Source organism: Sorex araneus, chromosome 4 (assembly GCF_027595985.1).
Source record: "Sorex araneus isolate mSorAra2 chromosome 4, mSorAra2.pri, whole genome shotgun sequence".
Lineage (NCBI taxonomy): Eukaryota > Metazoa > Chordata > Mammalia > Eulipotyphla > Soricidae > Sorex > Sorex araneus.
The window spans coordinates 68,931,666-68,956,794 of NC_073305.1; the positions used below are offsets into that span (position 1 = coordinate 68,931,666).

The window sequence follows — 25,129 nt, forward strand, 5'->3', positions numbered from 1 at the left end:
CCCATTTGCAGCCACTCCTCCTTTTTTCCTAATCCTCAGTTTATCCCCTTCTGATCTTGAAATCAACTTTAAGTCCTTTGTATATATGTGTACATACAAACTACCCCTTTGTATACACACAGACACACACAAATGCATAACCAATTTTCTTTATGTATTCATCCAGTGATGAAGAACTGAGTTATTTCCACATTTTGGCTATTGTGAAGAGTATTGCTATGAAAATGCTTTTATGTGTACCTACTAGAGTACATAGCTTCAATTCTTTTAGGTCCAAGAGTAGAACTGCTGGATTATATGGAAATTCATGGCTTCAATTTTGAGGAATCACTGGATTATTTTTTAAAGCAGTTTCACTAATTTAAATTCTTATCAGCATTGTGTAAGGGCTCCAATTTTTCCACATCTCTCTCTTAGCCTTCTTTGTGCTATAATCTGTATTTGCTTAATAAATCATGATGCCTTCTACAGAGAAAAATTCGTAAAACATCCCTTGCTTTGGGGGCCAGGGACTTCATACATGGTTGTTCTCCAGGGCTGTTCCCAGTGGTGCTCAGAGGATCAGAACCAGGGCTACCTGAAAGCAAAGGTGCATCCCAGGCCTTTGAGCTCACTCTCTAGCTCCTCCCCTGCCTGTCTTTTAAAAAGTAAGTTTTATTTCTTTTTACCATTGTGTTGCAAATCTCTTACTTTAATAGGTACATTTCCTACACCCAAGTTCCTTATGAAACCAAAGGTGTACAAATATTTATTTCTATTTCAGTTTCTTAATGATGACTATTTTTCTTTTTTTTTTAAATTTTTTATTAGTGAATCACCGTGGGGGTACAGTTACAGATTTATGCATTTTTGTGCTCATGTTTCCCCCATACAAAGTTCGAGAACCCATCCCTTCACCAGTGCCCATTCTCCACCACCAGTAAACCCAGCATCCCTCCCACCCTCCCCAGTCCCATCTCCCCCCACCCCACACTGCCACTATGGCAGGGTATTCCCTTTTGTTCTCTCTCTCTGATTAGCTGTTGTGGTTTGCAATAAAGGTGTTGAGTGGCCATTGTGTGCAGTCTCTAATCTACATTCAGCACGAGTCACCCTTCCCCCCCCCCGCATGACCTCCGACCACATTTTACTTGGTGTTTCCTTCTCTGAGTTACCCAGAATGAGAGACCAGCCTCCAAGCCATGGAGACAGCCTCCTGGTACTTATTTCTACTATTCTTGGGTGTTAGACTCCTATTCTATTATTCTATATCCCACAGATGAGCGCAATCTTTCTATGTCTGTCTCTCTCTTTCTGACTCATTTCACTTAGCATGATACTTTCCATGCTGATCCACTTATATGCAAACTTCATGACCTCATTTTTTCTAACAGCTGCATAGTATTCCATTGTATAGATGTACCAAAGTTTCTTCAGCCAGTCATCTGTTCTAGGGCACTCAGGTTTTTTCCAAATTCTGGCTAGTGCTGCGATGAACATATAAGTGCAGATGTCATTTCAACTATACTTTTTTGCTTCTCTGGGATATAATCCCAGCAGTGGTATTGCTGGATCAAATGGAAGCTCAACCTCTAGTTTTTTGAGAATCGTCCATATTGTTTTCCAAAAGGGCTGAACTAGTCGGCATTCCCACCAGCAGTGTAGAAGGGTCCCTTTCTCCCAACATCCTCTCCAACAGCGGTTGCGTTTGTTCTTTTGGATGTGTGCCAGTCTCTGTGGTGTGAGGTGGTATCTCACGGTTGTTTTAATCTGCATCTCTTTGATGATTAGTGATGTAGAGCACTTTTTCATGTGCCTTTTGGCCATTCGTATCTCTTCCTTGGGAAAGTTTCTGTTCATTTCTTCGCCCCATTTTCTGATGGGGTTGGATGTTTTCTTCTTGTAGAGTTCTTAATGATGACTTTAAAGTATGAAACATTCTAATTTTGATGAATTCCAGTCTATTACTTTAGTTGCTTGTGCTTTTGGTATTACACATACCCAAATGACTCTTCCAAGGTCATTAAGCGTGCGGATCTCAATTCTAAAGTAAAGTTTCCAGGGCTAGGGACAGTGCTCAGAGGAACAAGCAGTGCTGACACTGACCCCAGGCTGCCGGCACGCAAAGCACGCACTTGGGCCTTCTCTTTGGTCCTCTAACTTCATTCTTTTAGGTGCTGTCTGAGCATTATTTATTCCAATGGTGACCGTGTCCTAAATGAAATGACTTGACATAGTCGTTAAAACCCAGTGAAACATAAATATGAATTCTGTAGCCATTTTCTTTTTTTTTTAAGTCACTTTTGGTTTTATCTGGGTTTGGGTTTTGTTTGGGAGGGGACACACCCAGCCGTGCTGAGGGCTTATCTAGGCTCTGCTCTCAAGCCTGCTCTGTCAGGCTCCAGGGACTCTACATGCTGCTGGGGACTAAACCTGGGTGACTGCATGCAGGAGCCTTATGGGTTATACAACCTCTCTGACTCTGTCATATTTTTTTTCCCTTTTGCTAAATTTCTTTTTCCTCAACACATTCTGGCCTTCTAAAAATGATGCTTACAATAAAAAATAACTTTTGCACGCTGGATAGAAACCAGTTGGAGGGGAAAGAGATAATTTTTTAATGAAAATAAAAACCGAGAAAATGAACTTTTGAAGGAAGAGTACCTACAGGCAACTTGTTCCCCGGATCCTGTTAGCTTTTCTGTGTTGAAAAACATTTTCTAAATAAGCTTTGTGGGTTGCTTTGCTTAACAGGAAAACAGGAGGAAAAGTTAATGTTTTACAGTGAACCAGCTCTATTTCTCCAGGTGGGAAGAGGAGCGCCATGAATGAAGACCTCCCTTCTCACTAGAGTCATGCTCATCAAAACCCAGAATCTTGCAAGTCAAGTAACTGTACTGGCCTCCACTTTATTCGAAAACCCAATGGAGAGGCCAGAGAGTCCAACTGGTAGGATATTTTCCTGGCAAGTTTCTCACTAGGTTCCTTCTTTAGCACTCTGTATGGTCCCCTAAGCCCACCAAGAGTGATCACTGAACACAGAGTCAGGAGTAAGCAGAGCGTAGTCCCCCAAACAAAGAAAAACAATGAAGGGGCTGGAGAGATTCCATAGGGCTTAAGGCACTTGCCTTGCACGCAGCTGTCCCAGGCTCATCTTCAGAACTTCGGGTGTTTCCCTGAGCACTTCCAGGAGTGAGGGCTGAGCACAGAGCCAGGAGGAAGCCCTGAGCATAACTCAGTGTGGCCAGAAATCCCCCTCCCCAAACAAAACAAAACACAAATGGGATAATACAAAATTTCTCCCCGGGACAGAAAACTTCCAGTAATTTCTACCTAAACTATGCAGAGTGACAGGCCTCAGGCACAAATGACTTTCCTTTTACTGACTTGATAAATCAATGAAAGGTCCTGCTTAAAAACTACCCGTTAAAGAATGAATGAGACCAATTCCTTCCGGGGTAGAGGCTGGTGCGCGTACTGATTTTGTGAAGCAGAGTTCTATTCTTCTAATTTATTCCCCACTTTCGGGAAAATATGCAGACCAAGAGCACAATCAGGGCAGCAGGGAAGGCGCTTACTCTTCGTGCAGTCGACAGGGTCCATATCCTGACATAACACATGGTCCCCTGAGCCCTGCCAAGAGTGACCTCTGAGCACAGAGCCAGGAGAGTAAGTCCTGAGCACAGCCAGGTGTGGCCCCCAAATGAAACAAAAGAAGTAAAACAAAGGAAAAGCACAACCAAGCCCCTTTCTTGAGTCTGATTATTTAGAAAATGCACTTTTCTTCCTCACCAGTCACCTTTCTCTTTCTTCCCACTTAGATTGCTATGTCCATCTAGCTGACATTTATGTAATGTTGACCCTGAGGTTGGCATCCAAAATACAAATGATGGAAACTATGATTCTCTGAGGAAGTGTCTACTCTTCTCTTCTCCCCACTTTTTGATAGGACTGATATTTTCTCCTTTTCTGATACTAAGTTTTGGGTGTGCTTTATAGATCTTAGATAATTAGTCCTTTGTCAGATGAGTGGGGAGACATACAGATGGCCAACAGGTATATGAAAAATTCTCTCCATCACTTATCAAGGAAATGCAAATCAAAGCAATGAGTGTGGTATCACCTCATGCCAGTGAGATTGGCACACATGTAAAGGAACAATATGGAAATATATTCAAAAGCTAAAAATTGAGTTTCCATATAACTCAGCAGCTCCATTATTCAGTCTACCTCAAAACCCAAAAAACACTATTTTGAAAAGACATTTGTGTTCCTATCCTAACGGCAGCACTATTCACAACAGACAAGATCTAAAAATAACACAAGTGTTTAAGAACAAATGAGTGGATTTAAAAAATGGTTATGTATGTATGCACAATGGAATACTACTCAGCTCTAAGAAAAAAAAAACCAAGGAGTAAGCTCTGAAAACCACAGGGTGTGGTCAAAAAACAAACAAATAAAACCATGCCATTTGCTGCTATGTACTTGGAACCACAGAACTTCATGCTAAGTGAAGTCAGGGAGGGACAGACACATGTTCTCTCCTACGTGGAATATAAAGAAACTTAGTTAAGGGAAAAACAAATGCCCAAAGGCAGCAAAACTTGAGAGCTGGACTACAGACCTGAACTTACCAACGGCAAGGATGAGCAAGAGGGGACCTGAAGACATTGGTGAAGGGAAGCTGATACTCTGACTACGGGTGTGGTGTTAGAACATGGCGTGCCTGAAACTATCCTTAACTGTACTGCAAATCAGAAGTCTCATATTAAAATTGGAAAAAAATAAAAACTGAAAAAAGATGACACCAGTGACTTACTTAGGTTTACAGAAAGGAAGTCTCCTAATAAACTATCTGGAGAGTTTCTTATAATTCAGTGCCTTACACTAACACTGAACTGTGATCATAGCAATGCAAATGTCAACAGGGTCCACCCTCATTTCAATGCTTGTTCATTTAATTGCTTAATTTTTTGATAACTTTCCAAAGTGGTCCAACTTGTCTTTCCTCTTCTTTGTCTTCACTTTTTAGATTTTAATCACACACACACACACACACACACACACACACACCACACCCACCCACCCCACACACACAAACCCTTTTAATGTGCTACATCTTATTTCTACAATTTGATTTTGATAACCAGATCAGGGATTTTATAGGTTTGAAGAGGAGAGTATGGTTTGATTTCTAAAAATAAAAATCAGCCTTAGACATTTTAGACTAAAAATTTAAAACATCAACTGATATAAAATATTCATGATTTTTACAATAAATAAACTCGAATGATACCAAATTTAAATGAGTTGCCTTTGGAACTTGATAAGAGATAACCAAGTAAATATAGTACTGATCCAAAATAGCGAAAGGAAAGGGAGACAACTTTGACACTACATTTCTTGCTTTTCTTTCAATCCCAAAATATTCCATTCTAGAAGTCCATTACTCAGTTTTCTAAAAGTCAACTGGCAATGAACTCTAGGAATGAACCCCAAAGAAGGATGTTTTCAGAAAACCTCTTAAAGGGTTTCCTCTATCAAATGGAAAAAGTTTACCATCCACATGCATTCATCCATGCATGTGCACTCGCGCGCGCGCGCGCACACACACACACACACACACACACACACACACACACACACACACAATCTCTTTCTGCTTGTCCACCCCCCCTTCAAACTCCCCACAAAGTGAAGACTTGACTCTCCTTCCCCAGAACACTCATCAGCTCAACTTTCTGCTGCTTTCCAATCATGTTTAATTAGAGGATTTCACATTCCCTTTGTGATATGATATTCATGAGGAAAACTTACAACTGGAGTGATATATATATATCCCACTTAGGGCCAGCCCAGATTTGTGGTTTTAAACAATGACAGAGATTACTGTTATTATATGCTCTCAATATTGTGTCTCAATATGTGAGTCCTACCTTAACTGATTTTGCTTCTTAAGCTATTCACCAGGTTGATGGGTTTTTTGTTGGTTGCTTTGGTTTTAGTTTGGGGGCCACACCCATTAGTGCTCAGGGCTTACTCCGGGCTCTGCTTACTCAGTATTGCTCCTGGCCATCTCAGGGAACCATAAGAGATGCCGGGGATCAAATCCTGGTGGGCCATACGCAAAGCAAGCATCCTAATCACCATGCTATCATTTCAGCTCATCTCCAGGTTTTCTTCCTTCAGATTCTTTTTGTTATCACAGGTTTTTTTTGTTCTCCACTCCCACCTCCCCCATAGAGTTATCCTAAAAGAAACAGAGGGTCACCTTTCTGGATCTCAGGGCATTTTAATGCTTGTTCATTTAATTGCTTAATTTTTTGATAACTTTCCAAGTGGTCCAACTTGTCTTTCCTTTTCTTTCTCTTCACTTTTTAGATTTTAATTACACACACACACACACACACACACACACACACACACACCCTCTAATGTGCTACATCTTATTTCCACAATTTGATTTTGATAATCAGATCAGGGATTTTATAGGTTTGAATAGGAGAGTATTCAACTAAATGCTGGGTTGTGTGAGTTTGTGTACAAATAATTTTCACTTCCAGAGTTACGGATTCATTTACTGGGGAAAAGTGGATAATATAAAATTTGTAGCTCAAAGTAGAAACATTTAACGAAATTATTTAAGTTAATTATTCTTATGAAAAATATCAAGTATAAAGTAGCAACAAATATGAGTTAGAAGAAAATGTGGAGGAGGCAAAAAATGAATCAAAGATGTTACCTAGGCCGAAAAGAACTTTTTCCGCATAAAGCACTCCTCCCAAGCACTGTCACTCAAGAGCACTCAGAGTGTACCTCTCCACAACACACCGCACTAAATAATCAAAATAATGTGGCTGTTGGAGTTGCACTACAGATCAGGTGGCTGATCTGGTATCCATCCAGGGCCGCACATATGGTCCCCAAAGCCCTGACAGGAATGATTCCAGAATACAGAGTCAGGAGTAACCCCTGAGCAATACTGGGTGTAGCAAAACAAGACAAAACATTAGGATTAACTGTGACATGTCACTTGGATCTACTTTCCTAATTTTTCCATTTCAGATTGATTTCAGTATTCAGTTATTTCTTTGACCCACAAAATGAAAAACTAGACTGTATTTACCATGGCAAAAATCATAACAGAAAATGAGCTGTTTGAAAATAGCAGTGATAGTGTTTTTGTTTTTGACAAGTTTGAAAAGGATTTTGAGGGCTGAGTCAACAGTACAACAGGCAAGGTTCTTGCCTTGCACGGGGCTGACCTGGGTTCAATCTCCAGCATCCCATAGGGTTTCCTGAATCTCTCCAGAGTGAACCCGGAGCAGAGAATCAGCAGTAAGCCCTAAGCACCAGTAAATGTGGCCCCAAGACAAAACAAAACAAAACCAGAAGTAACCATAGTCATTCATATGTTTCATACAAATTATGCATATGACTAATGAAGATAAATTTATTAAAAAGTTACTTACGCAGCCAGTGAGAAGTTTTCAACACCCAATTGTCTGTGGTTGCCCATTATCTGATAGAGAACACTGTTTGAATGGAAAGCTTTATAACATGAATCAATTTCCCGAACGAAGAAAGACAAATGTGTCTGTTCAACTTGAAATACTAGAAGACAAATCATTTACTACTGGGAAACTTAAAACTGATACCTAGTCAGGTTTACATCCTGCTAATTGCTTTTCAAAGTATCATACTTGCGAAAATTACAAATAATTTTTAAATTTCCATTCACAGCATGTTCATATTACAGTAATATTAAAAATAACACTTTAATTTTTCATTTGGGCAGGGCAGGTATTTGGGCTACCTTCCTGGCAGTGCTCAGGGGATCATATGCAGTGTGGGTATGGAACCAGGGTTGACTACATAGCAGCTAAGCACCTCAGCCCCCTACTATCTCTCCAAGACTCCAAATCACACTTAAAAATGCAATTGATAATTTTTGCTTTCAAAGAAATCCTATATTACATAATCATAGAAAACAATGCTCAAGTAGCTCAAGCTTTAGCTGAGAAAACTTTCGAGTGCAAACACTAACTGCATTGACGCTTTCAGGCAGTCTCAGTGGCACCTGCACACGCCTAATATGTATGAGGCCCTGGCACAACATAGAACATGGCCCCATTGCCCCCCAGCACTAAATCATCAGACCCTCCTATGGGGCTCAGCTTGGCCAGCAGTGGTCTTGCATTCCCCAGCACCACAGGGGCAACTGCTTAAAAAAACAAACCATGACTGTGTCTAAAGGTAAGAACATGAGACTCTCCTCTCACTAGGGCAATGTTTCTCTGCCTCACGGTGGCTACAAATTCCCTGGTAGTAATTTTTTTTTTTTTTTGCTTTTTGGGTCACATCCGGTGATGCACAGGGGTTACTCTTAGCTTTGCACTCAGGAATTACTCCTGACAGTGTTAGGGGGACCATATAGGATGCTGGGAATTGAACCCAAGTTGGCCATGTGCAAGGCAAATGCCCTACCCACTGTGCAATAACTCCAGCCCCTCCTGGTAGTATTTTTAAGATTCTGATTCAGGAATTCTGGGGTGGGGTCCAAGATAGCATGTCTAATATAATAATCTTCTGGATAATGATGGTGGTGCTGGTCCATGAACTACTAGGAAACAGAGCTCCCTAATCTTTGTTTTTTTTTGCTTTCTGGATCACACCTGGCAATGCACAAGGGTTACTCCTGGCTCTGCACTCAGGAATCACCCTTGGTGGTGCTCAGGGGACCATATGGGATGCTGGGAATCGAACCCGGGTTGGCCGTGTGCAAGACAAACACCCTACCCGCTGTGCTATTGCTCCAGCCTCCAGAGTTCCCTATTCTATATTTGACCAAAGAATAACTGTGCTGAAACTCACCACAAAGTAGATACACATTATTTAAAAAAATAAAAAGCTTTTGGTCCTTAACCAATTTACATGTTAACTGCAAGATTATATATATGTGTGTGTGTGTGTGTGTGTGTGTGTGTGTGTGTGTGGGTGTATATATGTATAACTGTATCACTGTCATCCCACTGCTCACTGATTTGCTTGAGTGGGCACCAGTAACACCTCTCTTGTGAAATTGTGAGACTTCTTGTTACTGTTTTTGGCATATCGAATATGCCACGGGTAGCTTGCCAGGCTCTGCCATGCTAGTGAGATACTCTCGGTAGCTTGCCGGGCTCTCCAAGAGGGACAGAGGAATTGAACCCGGGTCAGCCGCATGCAAGGCAAAGGCCCTACCCGCTGTACCATCGCTCCAGCCCTTATATATATATATATATGTATATATACATATATAGATGTATATATATGATATATACACACATATACATATAATACATATATATATGATATAGATATATGTATATATACATATATGTATATATGTTATAGATATATATATACACACACATATACATACATAATAGGTAGGATTGAAAGAAATTAGCACCACAAAATTTTCTGTTTCTGTTTAGCAAACATCAACTTTATATTAGCACAGATGTGCTGAGAGAACAGATCAGTGAATAATAATTTACCCAATCAGAAAATATCAATTCAGAATAAATTGCTAAGTCTGTGAGTTTGAGAGTTTGATGACAATGGAAAACTTCACAGTTCCCAGGTTCCAGGGTTGCCTAAGCAGGCTTGGTAACCTAAGCCTGGAAGTAGAGGGTGCATGTGCAAATAAAGTGTGTCTAGCATTAGCTCTTCAGAACGCTAAATGATAGTCTGGGCTTTTCCAAGAAACAAAGGAAGGTCATGAAAGCAGTGTTTACATCCACCTAATACAAAACCATATTACACCGAAGTCCATCCTCTTGGCCAAATGAGAAATTCTACTAAAATAGCCCCATATGTTGCAAGACACTGATGTTGGCCCCTCTAATGTCAGGTGGAGCAAGAATGCCCATTTATAGAAAAATACATCTAGTATCTCCAAAGTCTCATTTCACAGGTAGCAGAGCATCTCTTTTTCCACTCAGTCTTGGCTTGGGGCCACAACCAGTGTTGCTCATGGCTTAATCCTGGCTCTGTCCTCAGAGACCAATCCTGGGGGTCCTAGGGCTGTGAAGTGGGGAAGGGGATGTGAGCAGGTGGTGCCGTACCCAATGTATAATCTCTCCAGTCCACAGATAGAAGCATTTCTTAGGATGAGACCCAAATTTTAAATCTACATCCACTATAAGAAAACATAAATAATATAATAACATATAATAATATAAATAACATAAGCAGACAGAGCTTCATGACAATGGGGCATACAGTCACTGTCACTGTCACCCCATTGCTCATCAATTTGCTCGAGCAGGCACCAGAAATGTCTCCATTGTGAGACTTGTTACTGTTTTTAGCATATCGAATACGCCACGGATAGCTTGCCAGGCTCTGCCGTGCGGGCGGGATAGTCTCAGTAGCTTGCTGGGCTCTCCAAGAGGGGTGGAGGAATTGAACCCGGGTCGACCATGTGCAAGGCAAACACCCTACCTGCTGTGCTATCGCTCCAGCCCAGGGGGAATAGAGTCAAATGATAAAAATCTGAGAAATCAGAAACTCATGAAGTAACGTCCTTCCAAAAGGCCCAGTGGCTGGAGTAACTTCCCAAGCTGAAGACACATTCCAACTTGCATTTGCCATTTAGGAAGCCCCTCAGCATCGTCCCAGAGTGATGGCACAAAGCCACACAGCATAGCAGCAGTGTGTCCAGTGCTCCTGAAGGATCCTGCAGCGTCCCACATGGAGGATGCAGATGTGACCGACCAGTGAACGGCAGCTTTAGAAATGGGGAGAGGATGAGATGGAATGTCATGATAGGTGACACGTTCAGCAGTGACCTTCTTCACCCATCTGCCCCATCTTCCTTCTCAGCTGCACAGGGTGGAATGCATCGCACAGGTTTCCAGATGCCAGAAGCCAAGTGGCACGGCAGGACGAGGTTGCAGAGAGAGCCAGCGTATCTGGGGCAGGCTGGTGTGCTCGCAGCAGTCAACCACAAACACAGGACAGGGAGAACAAAGGCAGAACGCCAGGGTTTGCTCGGCGATGAGTGAAGGAGTAAATACAGGAAAAGAACAAGTAGAGGCAGAGGTTCGGCTTTTGTTTCTGACACCACCGAGGGCTATCCCTGAGTTTGTAAGTGAGAGTTAAACACGGGCAGCCTTCGCACTGGATCTCATTACGAAAACAGAATGCTTTCCAAAGAGTGGCTGTGAGCAACTGTGTCAATACAGACACAGGGACCACTAATCCAAAAATTATTAACACCATTAGGCAGGCGTTTCTCATTATGTCGATGCCAGGCTGTTTGCATCGGTGAGTCACAAGGTCTATGTGGAACCATGTCTGTACATTAGAGGAACCCACAATCTCCAGAAAAATTCAGAGTGTAGAAATGAAGTTGCAGCATTCCTTATTTATTCTCCTGACCCTAGTCCTTTCCAGAAGTCAGCACAACTGCACTCTAGAACCGGGTTTCACGTAACTGAAACATGACAGTCGGTGGGATATCACTCCCCAGCTAAAGCCCCAAGGTCAGGATAGCCTCAGCGTAAAAACAGCTGAGGTCTTAGAGTGTAAACGGGTAAACAGGCAACAGAAATGCATCCAGGAAAGAAAAGAATAGAAATGGTCAGCAAACATGTACCCTGGAGAAAACAGAATAAAATAGTTTAGGATTTTCTAGAAGGAAAAGGCAACAGGGGCACAATAGAATAGGAAACTATGCTGGTCTTCTTATTCTTTTATTTGAAGGGTTCCTGCTGATTGGCTATATGAAATATCTCAGTCTCTGTTCTTAATGGGCCCTCTGAATTTTAATGTGCTTAACTAGTTATTCTTAATGTCTCTGGCAACTTAAATAATAACTCATGTGTTGGGAATGATGGCAGGGGAGCATACTGCATCAAACACATGGCCAGCCTGTGTGTGCGCTCAGAGCTGCCCGGGCAATCTGAAAGCCTCAACAGTCCAGTCCATGGATGTTTGTCTTATTTTTGTCCACAGACCTCAGTTGCAGGGAGGCTGTAAGTGCCAATCTGACTGGCATTACACAAGGGTCAGATGAGAAGGCAGGGGCTGAAGAGACAAGTAAGTTAAAGGCACCAACTGCTTCAAAACCACAAGGCACTTGCATCTGTTCCCTCAGAGCGACTCCTCCCTTTATGGAACTACTTATATTTATCTGTATATTTGAGATGCATCAATAAAGTTCATAAAATTCTCTCCCCCCATTTTAATTACACAACTTACTTTGCGATAGCTATTATCTGAATTTCTGGATCTGAGTCTCTACAGTGGAATTCAGGAGCAAGGGTAAGAAGACAGTGAAACTGTCATATGCATCTGTGAATATATCAGAAATTCTATACGCATATATGTAAGGGCATAAGTGTACTTAGTTCTCACACTTTAGTAGGATTTTAAAAATGCATGTATTAATTAAACCGGACCAGGGAACTGCTTAAAGTGCAACTTAGTAAGACTAGGCATACTGAAAATATTTTATCCTGATGGGGTGAATAATCACATATATCTGGATGTCACAGCACTGTATCAAAGTAAGCTCTCATCCTGTTGGAAAGAGCTGTCTAACCTCCTCATACAGTTGGGGAAGAGAGAACTGACTGCATGGCTGGAACACAAAGTACTGTAATATTTGAGCTGGGCCTTAGTGTATTTGGAGATGCTCATGGGTTGCAAAGAGAAGAATGAGTAGGCAGAGGCCTATGACACAAAAAAGCAGTTGGGGGACATTTAAAAAAAGTAGCACCATAGCACTGTCATCCCCTTTGTTCATAGATTTACTCAAGCAGGCATCAGTAACGTCTCCACTGTGAGACTTCTTGTAACTATTTTGGGCATATTGAACACGCCACGGATAGCTTGCCAGGCTCTGCTGTGTGGGCGGGATACTCTCGGTAGCTTGCTGGGCTCTCTGAGAGGGAGGGAGAAATTGAACCGGGGTCAGCCGCGTGCAAGGCAAACACCCTACCCGCTGTGCTACTGCTCCAGCCTAAGAAAGATAAAACCAAAGCACTTGCAAATTTAGAGGCCAATCAATACTGAAAATGTTCAAAAGAAATTCTATCCCATGAAATACTTTGTACTGTGGCAGAATCTCAGAGATTTTTCTCTTTGGAAAAAAGGCCTTAAGAAGCTTAGGGGCTAAAGAGAGTCCGGCGGGTAAGACACTTGCCTTGCATGAAACTGATCTAGATTTATTCCCCAACACAGCAAATGGTATCCCAGAAGCAGGCCCAGAAGTGATCCTGGAGCAAAGAACTGGGAATAAGCTCTGAGCACAGCTGGGTGTGGCCCAGCAAAAAATTTAAAAAAGGGGGGGGGGAGTGGGGAGGCACAGAACAAATAATTCAGATCAGTCCTCTGCTACTTTAAAAAACTGAAGAGAAAAATACCACAAGGCAAGTCAGAAGATGGATTTTATACAGCTGTGTTTCTCAAAGTAAATCTCAGTCAAGTATTGCAAACTAAAGTGCCTAAAAGGCAAAGAGAAAAGTGTCTGCCACAGAGGAGGTGCGTGTGTGTGGGGGGGGGGCAGGAAGGAAATGCAGGACACCGGTGGAGGGAAGAGGGCACTGGTGAAGAGACTGGTGCTAGAACATTGTCCTGAAGCTTTGTAACTCATGGTGATTCAATACATATTAAGATACAAAAAAGTAAATCGCTGAGAAACTTGTTAAAGACACCAGTTCTTTCCTCCAGCCCCGGTCACTGCGTTATAGACGAGGAGACTGAGCAGGCTGAAGTTCAGCAGGCCACCAAGGTGATTCGGATGCAAGTTAGAGAAAAAGAAACACTCTTTACAGGATCCTACCTTCAGTCTCTTGTTTGCAGCATCTATGGCGACAGACAGGGTAGCTACCATAAGACTTAGGGTTACAGGGGAGCATATACTTAACTACTTCCTGTAAATGGGGCTCTTGATCTTTACTGTCTCATTAGTTCAACCCCGTCTAAACTTCTCATCTAGTTTCAGCAATGACAACAGGCACTGGCTGCTCACAGGCTGGCTGTGTGCAGATGACCAGTGTGCAGCAATCTAGAAGCAGGGGCTGAGGACTGGAGCGATAACACAGTGGGTAGGGTGTTTGCTTTGCATGCGGCCCACCCGGGTTTGAGCCTCCACATCCCATATGGTTCCCTCTGCACCGCCAGGACTGATTTCTGAGTGCAGAACCAGGAGTAACCCCTGAGCAATGCCAGGTGAAACCCAAAAAGTAAGAATGAAAAAAGCATTTTTTGACATGGAGCTCACCGCATCAGAAGGACAGACACAGAAATACGGCCCTTTATATTTTTAACAAGTTTCCCTTTACCATATCTTGGATATACCTCCACCACTGCATTTATAAGTGTTATGAGTGTGTTGCCTGGTTTTCCTCTAGACTGTGAATTCCTTGAGGGAATGTATGGTGTAGTCATCTTTTCATTTCCTAAAACTATAGTTACTATAAACAAATGCTTAAGAACTGTGGAGCTGGTAGGGGGAGAAAGTTGGGTAGGGTGCTTGCCGTGTCCACAGTGGACCTGGGTTGCATCCCTGGCATCCTGCGTGGTCATTGGAGCCCTTCTGGAAATAATACCTGAGCACCACTGGATATGGCCCCAAAGAAAAATAAAAAACAAATGTGGTTTGAATGAACAACTGACCATAATGTAGTCAACAATAATCAGTAATAGTGATTGACCAACTACCAGGTGCCAGAAACTAAACCATGTATTAATTCATTTAAGCCTCACAGTTAATGGGGTAAGGTGGTCTCATACCCATTTTACAGATGAAAAACAAGGAGGCCAAGATTCTGAAACATAAGTGGGAAGCTTGTATTGCAATGCAGGAACTTGGCTTTAGTACTTGTAACTACTAGACAATGCATCAACTCCATACTCAACAAGGCGTGGGCTGTGAGCCAGCAAAACATTTTTCTCTTGCCCTGCCTCAGGGCCTTTGCTTTTGCTATGCTCTCAGCTGGGAGGCCTCTTCTCTTGGTTCTCCATGCTTGATCGAGGATCACTCTAAGACTACATTCAGCCCCAATTTGCCCAAATGGTAATCTTAGCCTTACTTTTCTCCTCCATTGCTTTCTTTTGTTCAGAACTTGAGTCTTTTCCCCCTATACAACTACGTGTTCTGTTTCTTTCTACCATAAGGTCAGTTCTGTAAGGACAAACTTTTGTCAAGCTCGTGGCTCTATCCTGAGAGCAGAGAGTATTTGGTGTGTGGTTAGAACTTAGTAAGCTTTGTTGAACAAATGCCTACCTATTTGTGCTGTCTTGCTTGAGTTCTATCCAGCTTCAGAGCACATTTTTGTTAAACTCTGGACAACTACCCATTTATATGTGCTAAGTTTAATTTTATTTCTGTCTGTACAATTCTCAAATTTATTCAAACACCACTGGATTATTCCAGCTCTTGGTGTCAATTTTTTATTCTAATTAAAGTAAACTGCCATTTATTTCTCACACTGATCTTTAACATGAGACATCTTGTTCTTGTCATAAATATGACTCATATGGAAACATGTAACTTGAATATAGGGGCTCATATATACCAGAATGCTTCCATCAATATTTCAGATGTAAAGAAGGAGAGAAATCACCATAGATACCTGTTCAATGCTTAGGTCTATAGTAGTAATACAGAGGAGTGTTAGTCTTTCGGATGTGTAACTTGAAATTCCACTGGATGACTAATATGGCCTCTCCTGAAAGCAAATACCACATCATTTACACAAACACTTTAGGTTTCTTTTTCCTTTTGCTATAATACACCTTTAAACTCTTTCAACATTCACAGCCAAGATGTAAAATACACACACAGAACAGTTCCTTTAAAGATATACCTCAAAGTATTTTTTTTTAAAGGAAAGAAAGAGATCAACTTGCCATTAGACTGATTTCCTTGAAGGCTATAAAAGGAATGAAATTTAAAGGTCATAAATGTGTGTCAATTTGTTTAGGGAAGTCTTACAGGTAGTATAAATATCAGCAGCAACAGTTGCTATGGGGTCTGTTTGTTTACCAAACACGGACACAAATAGTTACACAAAAGCAGAACAACATTTGGGTATATAAACTGAGAGGCTTTTGCCTTCTGGTAAATTTTCCACAGTGCCTTTTAAAATATCCCTACTTTCTACCTTATTCACTGGGGGAAATTTCTGTTGTCTCAATTCTCCCTTCAAACTTAAAGGTTTTATTCTCAGAGAAGGTTTTCCTTTCAGATTTCTTAGACTGATCATTTCCTATTCTCTTCCATTTCTCACTTTAAAGCTAAAAAACCAAAAACACAGAAAGAAAAAACAAACAGAACTCCCCCAGCAAAAACAGGACCCAATAATTCAAAGTTTACACTAAAATGAAAAAAATAAAATAAAATAATGGAGAGGGGTGGAAAACAAGAAAACCACAAAGTTTATAGAAGAATTCTAGTAGAGACATGTAGGCCTTAAATTGAGTTAATCCCTCAACAACCACCCAGAAAGGTGTGTAGGGGTGTGTGTGTGTGTGTGTGTGTGTGTGTGTGTGTGTGTGTGTTTAAACTGACTGTCTATAAATGAAGCTTGTCTCGGGCACCTGCCTGAGTTAACCATGTGCCTCCAAATGCTAACCCAATAACAGCAGAGGAGCAGGGACTGGCAAGCCTGCTCTCAGTTCCTCCGTGGAGTGTGTGTGTGGTGTGTACGCACACTGTAAGGCAGATCCTCCACAAAGCAAACTCTGCCATCGTCGCTGCTGTGAGGAAAAGCCTTTTCTTCACACTACATTGACCACAGAACCCACCAGGCACAGCCCCAGTGCCTTCCTCTGAATGGGACAGATATTGCCATATGGACGAAGACACTGAACAAGCTGTACAACTCTGGGCAACATGTGCCCAGGGGATTGTCCCATATTAATGCCACCTGGGCTGTGGCAATTGTGCTGTGCATGTGCAGAGGCACTAAGGAGCCCATCAGGATGTTATTTTTGAGTACACACAAAAAGGAAAATTACAGTTGAGAGAATTCTCTGGCTAGCATATCTGTTGCTCAATTCCCGAAATAGTTTCCCAAAGGAACGGTTATCTTCTTTATTCACACAGGCAGAAATGACAAGCTGGAACACATATTAACAATTTCCCTTTGTGAGCTTGTACTATTGTTTTAATGAGTAGAATATACTTTATAATATACTTAGGCCCTGACTTATTACAAAAGGGGGGAGTGTGGAATAAAGAACTTGAGGCCTGCTGTACATATGTAACACACTCATTTACATTACCCAAGTGAGCCAGTCAGCAGCGAAGCCGCTCCTGGAGCCAGGCTACGGGGAAACACCAGAGCAGAAAAATATCTTTGTAAGTCTTGAAAAAGAACAACAGAACTTCCATTTAAGTCTCGTGCATAGGAGCCCTCATTTGGCCCCATCACTGACTTCGGAACGTGAGACCCTGAGCTGTCATTTAAATGAGAGCAGAATAACACGAGGAGCGTTCCAAGCCACATGGTCCTCTGTGGACCCTTGGCTTCCCTTCCCACTCTCCAGATACAGATGAATCCCGTATCTGCCAAAGACAACTCTCTACTCATTAATCCAAGTGGCAAACTGTGCATTTCAACGAGACTCTTTTACAGATAAAAAAGCAAAACCCCAAAAAGGAACCAAGTTGAACAATGCCATCAGAGTTCCCAACATAGTGGTCCTCTCTGATCTTCTCCCATATACTTTTTGTTACATCGATGGTACAGAATAAACTTGGTGGAGAATAAGCAGTTAATGCATAGGTGGCCCCAATGTGAAAACCTGTAAAGTGGCTAGCTATCTACGAAGGGATGGGAGGAGAGAAGACCCCTCACTATAATGACAAGAGAAACTGCCAGTTGAGACAGGATTTTTTTTGGGGGGAAGAGGGAATCTGGTATGTTTGACATGAATAAGCGCATGGTTAAGATTCATATCATGCAACATCCTAAGAAAAAAAAATTACGAAAAACTTATAAAACCATATATGACTCTCCAAACCAGTGATGTCATTTTATTGGAAAGCGTTTATCATTTAAACACAATAAATAGAAAAAAGATTTATAGAGTCTAATGATGCTGTGTTATGGTAAAAGGCACTTTATTGAGATAAGACATAACAGCTGTTAGAGAATAATGGCCGAGTTTTTTTTTTCTGTTAATCACCCCCACAAAGCGAACAGTTAAGGAAATTCATAAACCTATTCTTGCGGCATGCCGAAATTTTAAAGATTTTTCTCCTCTATCCTCTTGACATCTGTGAGTGACAGGTGGCAGATAATAGCCCATGCCACAGGACACAGAGAAGACCCTTCCTCCTCCTTAAGACACAGAAGCAACTGGTTCAAAGCACAAAAATAACAGTTCTCAGTTCTCCAAAGCAAGAAGGCGCCAAACACTAAGCCACTATTTTGTGGCCTGAATATATCTGGGATGTTAACCAAATCTGAGGGCAGAGCACTCTGTTTTTTCAACAATGCCAAAGCCCAGGTGAAAGGAACATCCTATTTGTACTGCTTCTCAAATCGGAATGTGCAAGCCTCAGCCTGTGCAATCTGATGAAAATGCAGCCTAAAATGCAGATCCCAGGCCGGACCTAAAGCTCTGTATTTCTTACAAGTTCCCAAGTCATGCCATGGTGGCCACTGCGCAGCCTTAGGGCAGCAGAAATCACAGGTCTCTATGAAAATACAAATCCTCACATCCCATCTCAGACCAAAGGAATCCAATTCTTCAAGGGAGAGGCCTACGTAAATACACATTTTGACAAGGTATCTATGAATACTATCAGGAAAATTTAAAAACACTAATCTGATGATTAGGGAAGGAGCTGGCAAATTTTTTCCGTACATGGAAAGATAGTTTCATTTTTGACATTGGAGTTCAGTTTTCTGAGCAATTGATCTTGTGGGGCACTGTGGTGTGAAAACAAGCAATCACAGACAATGTGGCAATGAATGACTATTGCTGCGTTCCAATAAAACTTTATTTACAAAATGAGCCAAGAAGCAGGTGTGACTAGGAGGCCGAAACTTGCTGACTTCTGCTACATATCAGCCTCCCTAATACTTCTTGGCAGGATACAGCAGTAACAATTCTGAAGACAATTTGGGACAATTTGACTGCAGGTTCTCTGAAATGTTCTAATGGGAACAAAATAAACCAGGATTTGCTGAAGTACTTCAGGCAAAAAAACGGCAAAGGACAGTTTTACTTTCAAAACTACAATATAAAGAAGCTGGGACCAAGCAGAGCTATTCGGAGTAATGGGTCCTGAAGTCTACTACTTAAATCTTTAGCTCAACTGGTCCTAATATGACCACAAAAAGATTAAAGACTTGTGTAACTGGAATGGTTTTGCAACCAAGCTTCTAGAATCTTAGCAAGCAAATCCAGAAATCACACTGGTATTTATCAATACAGAATTAGTCTTTAAAAAGAGGAGAAAAAGTCTAAGACACCACATGTGTCTGTGTCTCACAATACCTTTTGAAAACAGCAGGATCAGTAAACACAAATGGTTTTATTATATAGTCAAATGCATGGCAGTATGTTCAAAGGGCCACAAAACAAAACCAGAAACTGCACATCCAGGGAAATGGAGAGTGTACAAGCCAAGGTAGCTGCCTACTGGGGAGTGCAGGAAACACAATCACTCGGAATATTGGGTCAGTGAATGAGAATGACAGTGAAGGATGGGACACTGAGAGAGAGAGGCAGGTCAGATCTCAGAGTGAAAGATACCCAAGGTGGGTCCCTGAATCTGAGAACAATGTCCTAGGCTCAAAAAAAGGCTCACAACCCTAAACTTCTCCAGATTTTATGAAGAAGCATCTTCCATCAACTGCATTTAACAGTTCTGGAACAAAGATTCAGAAGACCCATGAATCTGCAGTATGCAAATTATGAAACACCATGAGTAGTCATGGTGACTGAGCTGAAAACAAAACAATGGGGTAATTAACAACAAAAAATAAAGAACGACCTAGGAATATTTCTAAGATGAACTACAGCATATAGCTGACACAGGAGACAGACCGTACGATGTGCTCAATCAGAAAATACTAAGACTGATAAGTCAGGAAGGAAAGTGAAGATACTAGTTTTTGAGGGAACAGGGTGTATATCCAATACTGCTCGGGACCACCATGGTCATGTCTTGTGGGGCAGGGGTGAGGATGAGGGGACTTCGCATGGATTCAATCTAGGCCAAGCATTTAGTGAGGGTACTTTTAAGGAGGGAGCAACTTGTTTTACATTTGCCTATGTACAAACCCTGCGTGGGTTTCATTTTCATTCCTTATGTGCAGTTCCAGTCCATGACATGATTTACATTTTGCAAATCTTACCCACTCTTCTGAAATGCCTAATAATTATTTGTGTCTATCTTAAAAGAGAATATTCTGGTATTTTCCCTTTAAATGTGCTGATTTGTACCCTGTAGGTTAAGTCAATAAACATTTGCTGAAATGAATTTCAATTTAAAATTTCATAAAGGAACACTGATTTAAGCTATTATAATTAAGTATGCACTTCTATAGAAGCTTTCAATTTAGGAATGTTCTAACAGGGGAAAACAGCTGTTTCATAAACTGAAAAGAATCCTTAAATTTGAATCTTGCATACAGTACTAACCAGTTCTGTGACCCTAGGCCAGTTATTTTATCTCTATGTCTCAATTTCCTCATCTGCAAAACGGGTATAATGGTGTCTACTGCACTGCAATGGTCATGTGGGTAAAGTGAGATATCACTCCAAAGACAAGAGGGAGGTTAGCCGGTTCTTAGCATAAAAAAGGAACTGATTAAATGTGAGTTCCTTTTCTTTCCCTGGTGCACCATAATATAATGTGATATTTAGAATTTTAAGTCAGGCAATTACTTAAGTAGTAATTGCTATTTGTATTTACATAGCTGCTTTGATCCAGGAAGCTCAAAGGGCTTTACTAAATTTAGCATTTTAATAAATGTTTCATTTGCATTTCGTTGATTTTGTTTACCCACACCAAAACATGGAATTTCCTAAAGGGAGCTGCTCCTGCAAGGTAAGGAAATAAGATAATGCATTCATGTTTACAGGTACCCCAGTTAAAGATTTATCTGTTTACCTAAGATGTCATGACTCCCAGGCACCTTGTAATAAAATGACAGTAAGAAGCATGCAAGTGCCCGCTCCCCTCATACCTCCCTCTGGTACTTTTGCCCACTGAACTTCATCCCACCACACTTCTTTGAGGCACTGACAAACAAACCCATCTATTGCACCGATGAATTTGTATATAATCAGCACAATAAATGTTATTAAACTGTCAGAAGAAAATCAAATCACGAAGCACAGAACCAGTACTGAATTCTAATGATGCTCAAAGTCCATGATTTCACCGGAACAGGATCGTAACAAGCCTTGATCTGCGCGCTGGCATCCACCGCACAAATCACATGGGCTGCTCCTCCGTAACAGTGCTGAATATTGATAAATGTCTCTGCCCTGCGCAACAGGGAAGTGGCTTTCTATTGGCAATCTTTACCAAAGTGTGTTTTTTCCCTTCTCTGCACTCAAGGGTTTACCCTGAATGATTTAATTATAATTTTCCTTGTGTAAGACAAATTAAAGAGGAGAGTAGGAGTGTCGTGCCAAGCACATTATTTATCTCCTTAACAGATTGCAGCTCACCAAACCCCAGAGCTGCTGCTGCAGCGGCTGCTCAGAGAGCCCACAAAATGCATGGGGGCGAGCACAAGTGGGGGAGAGTTCTGCAAGCAGCCAGCGAGCATGCAGGCCAGCTGAGATTACTGACATCTTGTCTTAAAACAAATAAAAGCCCTGGGCCTTTTTCTGACAATTTTTCGTAGATGGCATTCCCGAATCCTTATTACAGAGAGTCTTGCACTGTTAGCCTCAGAGAACAACTTAAAGTGGGCCAGTCTCTTCCAGGTCAGATGAGCACCATGGAAAAGTGCAAGGAACACTGTGCTGAAACCAAGGGAGAAGCTAGAAAGATCCAGATTTCACAAACGCATTTGGTGGGTTAGGGATGAAGCTTCTCCAAGGGATTCCTGAGACAAACCATAACTCAGTGTGCAAGTGAGAACATTTTTCAGTGATAGCAGTTTTCTTGTTCTTTAAAAAAAAAAAAAAATGCCCACAATTTAAATAGGCTATCACATTTGTGATTTTAAAGCATAAAGCATAGACAAAAAAATAATGCAAAACCACATAATGCTCAGTAAAAGTACCGATACAGGTACAAATCTATCTTATCATGGAATTTTGAAAACTCAATTTTGGAAGTGTCTAACTTTGGAATTATCTAATTACCTAAGACATTTATTTATCATTCAATTAAAAAATACTGCCTAGAAATTTCTTTTAATTAAGTCATATCTAAGAAACCAAATAATATAAACTGAGAGTTTCAAGAGATTAAGTAGTGGTATATAATTTCATAGTTGTTTTTTCTTTGCATATACAGTTGGAAAATTTAACCTGTTTTTATATCCAGAGTAAGACCCAGTGGAATCTGAATTCTTTTCTGATCCATGATCTAATTTTGGCAGGCAGTATAACGAAGATTATGTTCAACTTGTGTGCAGGCAAATAAAGACTATTTTTTCTTTTTAAAATCAAACAAGCTTATACTCCTGGAATTAAACAGTCTCTTAGATCCATTTATTTTCAAATTCAACTAAAGACAAGAAAAGGGCTATTCTTCTACAGCTTGTCTCACTATTACCTATCATCTGACTACAGATATAGAACCTTTTAGGATGAAACTGAGCACAGTGCCATTTCATCTTCTTGTGTAGACAAGAAGAGTTTTCTGTGTCACAGAGTTTTCTGATAGGACCCGAAACAGCCGAAAAGATTGCAACAAACGTCTTAAGTGCACCAGTTGGCATTTTTAGTGTATGGCCTCCTGCTCTGCCTATGGATAAAGATTCAATTCAATCACTCTGCAGTGAGAGCCAGCAAGAACTTTAGGGTACCAAAAGCAACTACAGCAAAGTCAAGCCCAGAACCTTTTCCTGCAAATGAGGGTTTAGTTGTTTGTTTTTTAATTACAAAGACATTACAAGATAGTATAAAGCAAAGCTCAATATTGGCTCTTAGACATATAAATCTATCCTCACTGGAAACAACAGCTGCCACATTTGGTCCAATGGCTCCTAACAGATTCTTACTGTCCATCACGCCCTGCTTCAAACTCTATTAAAACATACAGTTTAGGAATCTTTCAGTCTTCTATATCTTCCAAAAAATTTTCAAACGGATTTTAAAAGGATGGCTGCAAACTTTCATTAAAGCATTTAATTCTCCCACGGAGCCTCTTATGGTTTTTATGCTTGAGCATTACACACACATATACACACATACACTCAGGTATCTTGTGATGACTAATCTCTAAGTGTATTAAAAAAAACACTGCTGGTATAAGGACATATATTAAATTTTAAATAGTGGGCTTCTTAATGCTAATATTTCAAGAAATACACTGAATTTAACTGTTAAGTAAAAAATATAATTTTCAAAGCTTTTGCTGAGTTACTTTATTTTTAAAAAATAAGGGATTTGTTTTTCCTAATTAAAATTACATTTACTATCACCTATTTAAATTTTCCTTTCTTCTAGATGGGAAAGCTCTGCAGAGAAAACATAGGGAATAATTTTAAAATGGTAAACTTTAAAAAATAGTTTCAGTTGTAGGTACATTTATATTTAGGGGCAGGATATTTTTAGATTCCAGTTTTGAAAAACAATTCAACAGTATTATTAGGACTTCTGGATACTAAGACATGTGCACATGAATTAATAGCTTCATTCTCTTAGAGGGATATCTGATATGAAGCATCTGAGGCTGTAAGACAGCCTCAATTTCAACCAACATCCAAGTGAAGCCCAGGGTAATTTAAAAATGTAAGGTATTAACTTCCAAAGAGAAACAGAATAGTTTCTTGTTTGTTTATGTCTGAACCACACCCAGCTTGTTGCTGAGGTGCAGACCATGTGGCTGGTGGGAGATCAAACACAGGCAAAGCGTAAGCTCTGGCCTGTGAGCCACTCCTGGCCTCACAAATAGGAATATAAGGACTGAGACGATGCAACGGTATATCCCATAACATGAAAAAGTGTGGTGTATCTTTGCATGTGTTAATGTACAGTCCTACCACCTCCCTCTATCCCTGAAGCCTTTATAGAGCGCTAACTATGAAAACAGTCATGTGCTGTGTGGACACATGAAATAAGATGGCTGTCCCATCTTCAGGGGTGGCAGGGGTGGTACAGCATCCTTCTGTCTGACTGCAATTCAGAATTTCTTCTTGCAGACACCGATTACCGAGCAGGCATTTAAAGCCAAAGAAATGAGCCTGTATGGAGTGTGCACTTGGCAGAAAGGCCTGGAAACGCTGAACTCCAGCTCATTCAAGGAGAAACTAAAAGATGCTACCTGGATTCCTAGACTAGAGCTCCCTCAGTACTAACTGCACACTGAAAAAGGGTGCCAATGCTCTGACGCTTCACACCTAACCTTTACTGAATCCATTCGTGACTGCCTTCAACATGCACACCCAAGTCGCGTGGATGCAATCAGGAAGCCAGGAGACGAGGTGAGGGAAAGTTCCCGCATCCCTCCCAGGATAAAGACAGCCCTGGACACATTTCAGTGGCTCGTTCCTACCTTTCCCTTTTGGGAGTGTGGACTGAGAGCTGTCCATTGGTAGAGGCATGCGGGTTCATTATTAAGGAGGACTTGGAAGGCGCAGAGGACGAGACACATGTCGTGGTCAGATCCAAACTGCTGTGATTGTTGCCTGTGGTCTCTTCTGCACTATGGGCGCTTGTCACTTCTTTCCAGAGCTGCTGCAGTTCTGTTGGAATCATGCCTGAAACAAACAAATTGGATAATTAAATCAATTAACAGCTAATTCCGTCCTCTTCAAACAGTAATTAAATCAAAGAGTCAGTAAACAAAGCCTAGTGTTAGCGCCCCCCTCTTTTTTTTTTTTTTGGTGTAGGTTTTTTTTCCCCTCCCTCCTGACTAAGGCAAATACTGTAGTAACAACCGTGTCCCTCCCACTGAGCAACCAAGCTGAAGTTCTCTCCTCGTGCATAAGAGAGCCTG

At 41.1% G+C, this 25,129-nt stretch overlaps 1 protein-coding gene across 7 annotated transcripts in view; it reads right to left on the reverse strand.

The window, feature by feature from the left end:
• Nucleotides 1-25,129, reverse strand: part of FOXP1 (forkhead box P1) — a 793,034-nt gene that overhangs the window by 67,823 nt on the left and 700,082 nt on the right. For all 7 annotated transcript variants that reach the window (XM_055137067.1, XM_055137065.1, XM_055137064.1 and 4 more), the window contains exon 10: nucleotides 24,686-24,890. In XM_055137067.1, the coding sequence (XP_054993042.1) occupies nucleotides 24,686-24,890 (205 nt within the window). The remainder of the gene's footprint in view (nucleotides 1-24,685; nucleotides 24,891-25,129) is intronic.